This window comes from Homarus americanus, unplaced genomic scaffold (genome assembly GCF_018991925.1).
Source record: "Homarus americanus isolate GMGI-L3 unplaced genomic scaffold, GMGI_Hamer_2.0 scaffold3088, whole genome shotgun sequence".
NCBI classification, from domain to species: Eukaryota; Metazoa; Arthropoda; class Malacostraca; order Decapoda; family Nephropidae; genus Homarus; species Homarus americanus.
Genome location: NW_024715505.1, coordinates 29,371 through 41,363, shown reverse-complemented (window position 1 = coordinate 41,363; position 11,993 = coordinate 29,371). Strand labels below are relative to the sequence as shown.

The window sequence follows — 11,993 nt, the reverse complement described above, 5'->3', positions numbered from 1 at the left end:
ATCCACTGGGGGTCAGCAGCAGGCATGATAATTTTGTCAGTGGTTAAACCCGGCTTATATGAATAGACTTTGCTTAGTGGCACTGAGGTTTTTGGTGTAATGGGCAACACAGTACTATGAAATATTTATTGTTAGTATTGAATGTGAAAGGTTTACATAGGTAAAAAATAATGAAATTTTTATTTTCAGGTAACAATTTTGTAGACTCTGACCTGTCACTCGGTCAATGTTCGGTGCCAGCTGTGGGCTCCATCAGAAAGTTCTCCATCTTACCTTCTTCTTGGTCACACTGATTATTTCTCCAGCGGAGTAATTTAAAGTGTTATTGTGACTTAAAACAACTACAGTCATTATTTTTATTTTTATACTGAAAATATGGGTCTTTCTGGTAATTTTACTTATTGATCGTCAACAGACATAAAACAAAAAAATAATGTCAGATACGAATTTATATATTATTGTGTTGGTTTCAATGCAATCAAACTATAGCTTTTCCAAACTTATGCAAAAGCGTGAATGTTAACAAGATTATTATGTACTGGCATTTAAATATGATATTGTTTGAATATTACAGGAACCTCAGCCATGTCACTCAGTGGATGATTTAGATCCATTCAACCTTCACAGGACCGAAGAGGTAGTCTTTGTTACAGCCATTCATAAGCTCTTGATGGGTAACACCTTCCTCTTCGAACCCATCCTGGGCGAGAACTGTGCCTTTACATGATTGCTCTTGGTAAAGATTGTACTAGTCTCTTACCCCTGACAGACAAGGATGAGAAGGTTTGATGACTCCATTCATTACACCAAAGCTTTTAACAGCAGGGATGGATCTCTCTGTTTTATATGGTCATATGAAGTCAGCCATAAGACCAGCACAAGAAACTCTCCTGCTTCTCCACACAGCTCAGCGACCATCGGAGTTCCTCTGTTATAACCACACATGCCAACACTCCAAGGTCTGTATCATAAGATATACTTTGTATCTTAAAATGTTTACAGTTGACTGAAGAAATATATACATCACAGTAATTTAATAGTGTGTGGTTAAAAGAATTAGTGTTTATAGTAAATTAAATTGAAGGTACAGCATCTAAAACAACTATCTGTGCATACTTTGTGAGGAAACAATATGAGACCATGGACAATAAATTTTGGTATATGAGGGCTGTCACTAGTCACACATAAATTTCGAGCATATCGACCCCCACCTGCACAGATAATTGTTTAGCTACTGTACATATGACAAGAAAAGCTCAAGATACAAGATAAAATTATACCTGTCGTTTTCTTACAGACACTGGAAATTGTTATCCATCTTACAACACAGACTTCAGTATTGTTTGGTGCACTGACTCCTTTGAAGAGCCAGGGTTCTGATGTAGCTCTCCTGCAGATGGGAGGCATAGCCCATATTGTCTACCTCTTTGCTAAGGGTGAGTAATAATTAAAACTTATAGATACATTAACTGTAAAGGAATCAATACTTGAAGATGTAGTGAGTGTTGATAACATATAGAGTGACCCAAGCAGCAAAACATTTTAATGGTGAAGGAAGTGGCGATATACAGTACATATTGAAGTGTAGTGATAGAGAGGTTTTGATAATAACAAATGGTTTAGGCTGAGTTGAGCCAGGTGGAAGAAGTAACTAAGAACTTTTGATGGTTTGAATTGAAGTTAGAATATAATAATAAAGATGTGTCATTATATGGGATGGTGAGGGAGGTCTTACTGTTAGGAACTTGGAATAGGATAGAGAGGATTGGAAGTTGGGGATGCAGTTGTATGTGGATATTACAGTAGTAGGAGGAGTTTAAAAGACTTAAAGATGTACAGTATGTAAAGAGTTGGACTTCCTAAGGCAAGAGAATTATAGTTTGAGGAATTAATGTAGGTTTTTCCATTTTAACATGTGAGAAGGATGAGCTACCAAATATTCCTCAAGAACATTAATTAGTGGCTTTGACTCATTATTTTGAAAATTTTTATGGGTATTTAGAAGATAAAAATAGTGATGTATACCTGTATTACATTTGCACTGACAGCTAGTTGAACTGAAATGTGAGGAGGCCGAACAGGCGGTGGCTCTGGGCTTCTTGTGCACTGTGTCCACCACGTCACCCCAGTTGGCTGCCCAGTATGAGAATCGTGGCAGCTCCTCCATATTCGCATTCTCATGTCTGTCATCATGTCCAGGTGTCCAGGTTATAAAGGTAGGTGGAGTATTATGATGAAGGTTGTAAATCATGGTGTTGTTTGAGATTCTACTGTTAATACTATATGAGTTGAGGATATGAGGAAGTACTGTATGTTGAGAATATTCTGTCCTACTTGTTATTTCAGCTACTTTTACTTGCACTGTACCTCTCCTCTACCCTTCCCTATTGAGGTTCCTGCATCCTTGACCCACACCATACAAGATATTGGTTAGGAGTAATTAATGCTCTGTAATACAGTATATCGTATTTAAAAACACATCAGAGTTTATTAGGGTAAATGTTGTTATTATTATTTTTTTTTACTCCATTAATGTTTGTCATATGTATTTGTTTGGGATTTGATAGACTAAAGAGATAATACATTGGCTTTAATATTAATTCACTTAACACACCTTATTTCCTTATACTGTATGTAATGCAAATTATCATAAGTTTCTTTTTCATTATTTGGGGTAAATATTCTATGCAAGATTCCCTAATGCTCTACTGAAGCAATTTATTAACATTTCTTCATCATGTTATTCTGTGGATATTGATTATTTTAGTCAGCCTTGGTCACTCAATGAATCCTTTACTATACAGTATTAGAAATAAGGAGATTCTGTTTAAATCCTCCTTTGATAATAATATTCTCTGGTCAGTTATGTAGTGTAGTATCTTATAAAGGTATTCACAGTCTTCAGAATTAACTCCAGTTTCCAGAGATGCTGTTTGTTGGTACTTTGCTCTTTATCGCCGTCATAAATACTGGCTTTTGTACAGTTTGTTGGGCCTCAGTTCATTCTTTTATCATTGTATAAGTATTTCATCTGTAGTCTTCATTTACCTCTTTATTCTTTTTACATAGACCTCATTATCGTGCACATCAGAATCTTTTTTCTATTTTTTTCAAACCCAAATCTCAGGTCTGATGGCTCCATTGTTCACACTGTTATAGGTATGTTCCTGGTAATTTAGGTAAATTATTATAACTTCATCTTTGAGAGTTATAGGCAACAATTACTGTACCAAGATTAACAGTGACATACCTCATAAATGGTCTTGTTTCCAGGCTCTCTTGGATGGGTGTACGTATCCCAGTGTTGTTCAGTACCTGGCTTGTAGGGATGTTTACACCATCGCCCCACATGTACCAGCTATATTAGTGGATCGAGACCTCATGAATTCTCTCATATGTAACTGGAGGACTTTCCTTGATGATTTCTCAAGGCATCAGACTACCAAGTAAATACTTCTCTCTCATTGTTTTAGTTTCTTACTTTCTCCAGCATTAAAGCAAGCAGGGTGTTTATGTCTACTTCATATATATATGTTTAAGAGAACCATCAAGATTTCAGTAATTGGAATAATAGGTAAACATTGGAATGTAGCACATATTAACATATTAGATTGAAGTTTTACAGAGAAGAAAATAGTTTGTAAGAATGAAAAAAAAAGAAAAGATTGTTGTGTTTATCAGATATTTAAAGATTGATTAATTGTAAATATGTGTACAAAGCTAGAATTACGTGTACGACAACACAGGCACACAGTTTGTCAGAATCAAATAATTTGTGGTGTGTTGAAATGAGGCAACAAAAATGATGGAGAAGATCTTAAGATTGGTTGATAAAGGAAGATGAATGCAAGTGGAAGGTGGTGATTGTTTCTAGTTACTCATTTGGAATAAGAGTTGCAGATGAGAGGGTGGAATGAGAATGGCACTAGATATGAGGGTGATGAGCATATAGGAAGCAGCAGTGTGCATGAATAGACCAGGAAGAAATGAAGTGGATATCTTGGGGAGGTAGTTGTTGTAGCAGGGGAACACCACGACAGAATATAGTAGTGATCGTATTTAGAGGATGAATGACAACAAATGGAGTATGTGTATATTCAAAATACTGGCCTCCCTGCATCATCACTATCATCACCACTATCATCACCATCATTATCATCATCATCATCATCATCATCATCATTATTACTATCATCACCACCATCATCAAGTTTGGAAAAGTTTGAATCATCCTGACTCAAAATTATTGTTTCAGATACTGTGTTAACGAATGGTGAACGAATTACTGTACTTGGTATAATGTTATCTGTCCTGAAGGTTTTGTTAGCAGAAAATCAGCCATACAGAGACTTCAACTTATCACAGCTGAGAGACATTGATGCTCTTGACAAAATCCTCTTTATGTGCAAGGTAAGCATTATTACTCTATGTAAATATCATCAGTCTTATATGTATTCCTGTTCCACTTTGTGTAGGGTGAGTCAAGTGTATAAAATGACTGGAGAGTTACAATAGGTACACGCATCCTCATATTTGCTCATATCTTCAACTTGGTTATGCAGATTCAGATTTGAAGTATACAGCATGTGGTGGATCCTTTGGCTTCGACATTGATTTACAATTAAGTAAAATAGTCTAACTTATGTTTTTGTAGTTTTATCGCAGTTGTACAATGGGGTATATTCTGGACTTATTAATTGTTGAGAGGCAACACAATCCATTGCTCTTTTATCAGACCAGGCAAAATCAGTTTGGATATTTGTAAAACTCCGCTATCTATTTGTAATGAGTCTTCAAATATAAGTGTTGTTGGATAAAGCACTGAGATCGGAAGTACAGATAGTGATATCTCTGTTAGCCGGAACAATTGGTGCAGAGCTCTTCCGGGAATGAGAGATTTGGTAACGACGACTCTCTCAAAGCCGGAAAATCACCCATCCCGAATTTTCCGGAATTTTCTGTAACGGAAAATGTTCTGAAGTTCCGAATGATGCATTATTTCATCTCTCAAACCTGGAAAAAATTCCCACATCCCGGAATTTTTGGGGTACCGGAAAATTTTTCTAGGAATTTACGGAAAATGCATCTGATTTTCTTCTCTCAAACCCGAAAAAATTCCCCCATCCCGGTTTCCAGGTACATACTGGGAAAATGTTCTTGGAATTTTCAGAAGATATGCCCTCGGAAAATCGTTCCCAAAGCCGGAATTTTCTGGAAAATTCCAGCTTTGGGAAACGATCCCAAAAAACTTCAATTCCGCTATCGGAGAGTTCTGTGTTTGAGGATTCTAGCTAACGTAGATCTTACTGTATATGAAATATTTTTCACTGTATTTGTATTATGAAACAGAATGTATTTGTGGATTATTTTTCAGGAACTGGAATTAACAGCGGGGTCCCTTGACTGTATTTGCTCAGCAGACCTTGTGGTGAGTGTGGTAACTGGACTTGTAGGTGGACCAGGACCAATCTCTTGGAGGAACGTTGGCTTGGGGTTGTCTGCCCAGGAATCCTATTCATCTGGATTCTGTTCTGTACCTTCAGCAATTGGCATGACAACCACTCTACTGGTGAGTGACAGTTGCTAGGGTCACCACAGAGACTTAAGTATGAACATCATTGTCTGCTCTCTGTCCTGTCATGTAATATTGTGTGATGTGTATTATAGAAGACTGTACAGTAGATTGTGTTGATGATTCTAAAGACAAGTCTGATTTCTAGAATTAAAGTTAGTATTTAACAAAAATCCAGCTAGAGTTGTTAAATGGAGTTTAACCACACCCTTAGGCAGTATAACCACACCCTTAGGCAGGATAACCACACCTTAGGCAGTATAACCACACCTTTAAGCAGTATAACAGCACCTTAGGCAGGATAACCACACCTTAGGCAGTATAACCACACCCTTAAGCAGTATAACAACACCTTAGGCAGTATAACCACACCCTTAAGCAGTATAACAACACCCTTAGGCAGTGTAACCACACCCTTAAGCAGGATAACCACCCTTAGGCAGTATAACCACACCCTTAAGCAGCATAACCACACCCTTAGGCAGTATAACCACACCCTTAGGCAGTATAACCACACCCTTAGGCAGTATTACCACACCCATAGCTGCACCACATCTTAGCAGAGTAAACTATGTCTTCTATACTGTTATCCAAATTTTGAACCTAAACAGTAAATCACTCTCTTAATCAGAACTAATAAGAAAAAAGAATAATAACATAGTAATCCTGGGCGAGCATCATAGACCAAAACATATACTCTACACATTGACCAAATTGTATTCCTATTTTCATATTTAAATTTACACAAGTTTCTCACAACATCTAAGACACATCTATGACTATTTATTATCTGGTTCTCTGGTTTGGATAAACAGTGGTCCCTCGGTTAACGAACACAAGTCGTTTCACAGAGTCGTTAGGTTAACTGAAATTTTGTTAACCTAATCCATTGTTTCAATGGGATATTGAATTGGTTCCAGCTCACAGAAAAGTACATACAAAGTAAAAAAATGCAGTAAAGTACACTTACTTTGAGGTGTGTATGTAGAAGGTTCCTGGTTGATGATGATGATGATGAATTAGAAGGGGGGGTGGAGGAGAAGGAGAAGAGAAGGAAGTGGGGATGGAGGAGAAATCACCTTTCAGGGGACCCATGCTTGATGCCGCCATTTCACCAATAAAATTTTAAGTTCAATAGGTGTAATTCAATATATTTTATTTAAATCAACACTACACTGATCTATATATTACCAATATGTTGACTAAATTTCAGAATGACCAATAATTTCAATGTAAAAATGCATAAATATTCAAGACACCAACAAAACAGATGTTCACTCCACTGTCAACTGAGGCCGCACTGACGCCTGGTGGCTGAGTCAAGCAGCTGATGGGCGACAAAAACTAGTTCATTGTACTGCATCTATTATCAATATGTTAACTAAATTTTATAATGACTAATAATTTCCTGTATAAGAAATAAAAAATATTAAAGAGAACAATTTTCTTGATATTTACTCCACTGGAAACGAATGTAAACATAAACAGATTACTGAATTGGCAGACTAGCCCATCAGCTGATCAGCTGATGCCCACAAACGTGTTGTTCGTAGGATTTCGTTAATCAAAGTTTTGTTCATTGACCGAATTGAAGATCCTTATGGGAGGTAATTCGTTAACCGATATTTCGTTAATCGAACCGTCGTTAATAAACCACTGTATAAGAACATCATTGATCATTAATTGCTACTTAGATAACAGAAACTTTGCTTCTGATTCTTGAAGCAATTTGAGTCCACAGGTCATACAAAACACAGAGTAATTGTTTTGTTTCTTTCCCAACAGGTATTACATCTTTTGGGATAGCCTCCAGTTGTGCGTAATGACGCATGCTGTGTACGGTTTTCTGCTACTGGCACATCCAGCCAATCTCACCTATGCTGCAACTGAACAAACACAGCCTATTACCTTCACATCCCTACATCTACCAGTAATAAACCAGGTAAGTGTATATCTAATAAGCCCTCTGAATAAAACAGGTTCACCTGTCTATGTACAAGTATGGGACCATTTATCCGGCATACTTGGGATTTGGGTGTTGATTGTTTCAGATTTTGGAGCACCAGGTCTAAACTGAAGTGCAGTAAATCCTCTGTAACTGGCTCTGAGGACTTTTCAGATCACTAGACTCACCCCTAAAAGTAGCTTCAACTGTACATTGTAATGTTAAAACTTAAAATTGTTGGAATATAAACAGTAATAACAAAAGCCTTACAAGTTAGTGTATAAACTGCATCACAGTCACCCCTGGTGCTCATCTTAACAACCAGCAGCTTCCAGACTAATGGTGCTCTCCCATGGAGCTCCAACCTCGTCCACACTCACCACACAGCTTCATGGTGGAAACCACACAGATAAAAAACTTTAAACCTTATGGTAATTATTTATTTAATTTTTTTTAACTTTCTGTATGTAAGGTTGTGTGTGTATGCAACTTTAGTAAAAAAATTAAGAAAATTACATAAATCTACCTGAAATTTTGAGTTGAAAATACTTTGTTGTATTGTAATTACCAGGTATTCCTTTTTTTTTCACTTGTTCTATGTTACATTGTTTGTGTAGGTAACTGAGTAAAACAAAATGGAAGAAAATTCCATATACAGTACCTGACCAAAATTACAAATTAAAAACTAACCTGACATAACATATACTGCACAGCAAGTGCTCACTTAGTGTTGTCCCAGGCAACGTTGTTTTGTTATAACGCTGTTACTTTTTAGTTACCCATGATTTTTATAACGTTGTTTTATGATCTACCCGACTTCGTTATGTCACCTAGCATGACTGCTTTGTATGGCACAGAATATGTCCTCATTTCTTGCAGCACTACGCCTCTCATGGAGCATCTTGGCATCCCCTAGCATCTTCTCGTCTTCCTAACCCTTAGGCCCCGGTGACTTTCCAGAACGTCTGTCAATTTTCTCCCGCCTTTTTGGGGATTTTTTTCTCGAAGGAACCTCACAAGGGATTGCCAGCAGCACCCTAACCCGGGCTAAGGGTTAAAACTTCCACAGTGTGTGAGCTGGTCAGTAACTCATTGATATGGCTTCCGTGCCCATCAAGGTAGTGATAATAGTGTTGAGAAGAAGAAATACAAAACCATGAGCAGTGCTATGAAATGGATGTTTAAACTGTTTGTTAAAGGTGAATGTGCTGTGGACCTAACCCCACAACATATGTAGTGTCTGACCAACACAGACATGATTATGATATTAATAATATATATATTTATAAAAATTCCATTGAATATACTGTACTCATTGTACTTAAATGTACTAAGCTAAAGGACTAAATTTTTTATATCTTGTGCAAACTATCAGATGTTTATACTCAAATTAATCACCATCTTGCAAGGATCCCATCAATGCAAGTTATATTCTGCTAAGTTTAGTCTGACATTGACATTTTTAAGCCTAACACAACCCTCATCCTATAAAATCGTTATCACCTGCTGGCTGGGGGGGAGGGAGGAGGGAGGGAAGGCAAGGTGTTAACAGCCAGGAGGGGAGATTACCTGTAGTTGTCAGTGGAGGGAGATGGGTCAGGACTCGGAATAAATTATACAATCGAGGGAGTAAAATGGCGAAAGATTTATGCGCTTTGAAGGGAAACCAGAGTGTGGCGTGACCACATAGGGGACAGATATGCCCATGGTGCTCATGACTTCCGATCGCCCCACAAAGGTTCCTCAGCGGGCAAGATTTGCCAGCATGGGGGCCGACATAAACATCCCAGAAGAGGCCTCTATGGACGAGACATCTCTGATACGGATGCCATCGCCAACTCGCCTGTTCATACTGAATCCAACACCCTTCAAGAGTCAGACCCCAGTGATTATGACAGTGACGGTAATGTTTCTATGGGAAACACTAGCCGAGTGGAAACACCAATGCCACGGACCCTATCACTCCTGCCCTCTCACCCAGCCAAGTAAACTAAATCTACATTTCCCTAAGGACTCACTAAAATGTAGAGGAATGCTTAATTGATGATGAAGTACTGCTGACAGCACTTTCTCAACATTCAATTCCTGCTGTAAGAACCGGAACTTTATCAAGTTTCAGACTCCTGAGGTTTATGAATCACTTAGTACTATTGTTTTGACGGGGTTGTCCTGGTGGCCCCCATAGACTCTGATGAATGTTACCACATCCTATTGAAACGTTTCCATATGCTGACATTAAAGGTGCAGTGACTTTAATTTAGTACAGTCGGCCCTAACATACGCTGTTAGGTAACAGAGATACCTCTGAATGTTAAAAACCGTATTTTGCTGCCCCCACCTCTCCCCTAAAAACCCTGGCCCCCCATATCCTTATTTACTGATATACCTGTGTAGTTCAAGTTTTAAGACCAAATTATTTGGCAAAAAATTGGGCCTAACTCTAAACGGGTAATAGTTTCAAGAAGGGAAAATATTTACCATACAGTAACTACCAGTAAATATGGAAACAACGCACCACCAGCTGTGAGTGTCGGTACAGTTGCCAGGGCAGATCTCTTAAGGCCATCATAGCAAGCCCAAAGTAGCCAAATGCATGGTATGGTAGCACAGACTATGTAAAACATAAAGTATTCATTTTTTATAGTTTATTTATGGATACTAATATAATTTTTGTTCATTACATTGAAACATCAATCTTTGTTAATTAATGGAACAAAAGAAAACCACGATACCATATTATTAAAATATTACATCACAAGTATATTTTACCTTAACTGTGACTGAATGAATATATTCTCAGAAAGGGATAAAATCATGACGAAAACATGACTGCCGAGGTTCAAAGATTTTACGCAAATAGCTTTTCGTATGGTTTTCAGTTAAAAAACTGTGTACTGTATTACAATAATATTCTATCCTATCATTAGCCTTATAATCCCACAACGAAAACCATTCAAAAGCGACAGGTAACATCTTTGAACGTAAAGAAAGCGAAAGTCATTGCTTTTGTCACAATTTTATCAAACTTTCCACTGTAAAACATACGTAATTTCAGCAAAAATATTACATTTCCACATTCTCAGAAATAAATACAGTCAACCTCACTTTACGGTCCCACATTCCCCGCTTCATCGCTACGGTACTCCTGCCGAACCCGATGCTCACATTCCATCGCAGCACCCTTTACGCGGGTGAAGTATAATTTTTTATTTAGCCTCATAAAAATTCATACAAATTATCTGGCCAGAATATAATTTACATTGCTGGAATTCTTACAATTTGAAGATCATTTTGAATAATAAGTATTTAGATTTTGCATTAGACATACAAATTTTAGATCTAATGCAAGTATTTTGTTTACTCAGAGCAATATGTTATCTTTTTGCAAAATATATGAAGTGTATATTCAAAATATTCCTGGTCTTGCAAGGAATCCAGCAATGTCAATTATATTATCCTAACTTTACTCTGAGGTATTATTTATTACTAAAAGGTAAATATTCTTTCTCCCAAACATTTATCTGGTAGGAGGGTTGGTGGGGCTGGGGGAGGGAGGGACCGACCGACCATCTTGCCATGGAAGAGGGGAGGCAAGGTGGGGTACTTGATTGACAGATAGTGTTGTGAAGATTATTATTTTTTTTATTAACTGAAGATATTTGTTTTAGCTCAAAAATTCATACAAATTACTTCCTGCCAGAATATAATTTACATTGCTGGAATTCTTGCAATTTGTTGATCATTTTGAATATAAACATCATAGATTTTGCATTAGACATACAAATTTTAGATCTAATGTAAGTATTTTGTTTACTCTGAGTAAATATGTTATCTTTTGTGCAAAAATATATGACAATTATATTCAAAATATTCCTGGTCTTACAAGGAATCCAGCAATAATTATATTATCCTAACTTTAGTTTGAGGTATTATTTATTATACCTTAAAATCTAGTGGTTTTCCCCAAAAAATTTTTAGAGAGGAAGAGCCAGCGAGTGTAGTGTGAGAAGAGGGGAGACTTGAGTCCATTATTTGAATGGACATTAACTTGGCGATTGTATTTCTATTTCTCTTAAGTATTAATTGTGTGCATGTACCATCATAAAATTAAGATGTTATTTTTACTAGAACATAGGTATTGTGTCGAAAAAGTGGAGTTTGGGGGTCAGCCGGTCTCTATTTCATTTAATCCCATATGTTATGTTGTTCATTTTATTTACGCTGGCCTCGTGGGTTCAATTGACCGTAAAGTGAGGGTTCACTGTAGTAGATTTGTTGAAACGTAATGTACAGTATTTAATATTAAAATGCAAAAAGAGCTATAAAACAATTAATACTGTACACCTGTACTGGCTGGCATCTCCACTCGCCCATGCTCCGCCTCCAGCGCCACCACTCTCCCCGCCTATCCCTCCGCCTCCTCCACATCGTCACTACTGTTGTATTACAGTAATATTCTATCCTAATTCACTTGAA

The 11,993-nt window shown here is 37.2% G+C and overlaps 2 protein-coding genes across 2 annotated transcripts; both read left to right on the top strand.

Annotated features, from left to right (window-relative positions):
- The first annotated feature begins 578 nt into the window (after nucleotides 1–578).
- Nucleotides 579–2,147, top strand: LOC121857845. Its single transcript, XM_042354107.1, has 3 exons — nucleotides 579–959; nucleotides 1,298–1,436; nucleotides 2,049–2,147. The coding sequence occupies exons 1-3, from the start codon at nucleotides 789–791 to the stop codon at nucleotides 2,054–2,056; spliced, it is 318 nt and encodes a 105-aa protein (XP_042210041.1). The 5' UTR covers nucleotides 579–788; the 3' UTR covers nucleotides 2,057–2,147.
- A 37-nt stretch (nucleotides 2,148–2,184) lies between these two features.
- Nucleotides 2,185–7,393, top strand: LOC121857844. Its single transcript, XM_042354106.1, has 5 exons — nucleotides 2,185–2,216; nucleotides 3,274–3,446; nucleotides 4,256–4,410; nucleotides 5,375–5,569; nucleotides 7,358–7,393. Exons 2-5 carry the CDS (start codon nucleotides 3,419–3,421, stop codon nucleotides 7,376–7,378), a joined length of 399 nt encoding a protein of 132 aa, XP_042210040.1. The 5' UTR covers nucleotides 2,185–2,216; nucleotides 3,274–3,418; the 3' UTR covers nucleotides 7,379–7,393.
- The last annotated feature ends 4,600 nt before the right edge of the window (nucleotides 7,394–11,993 follow it).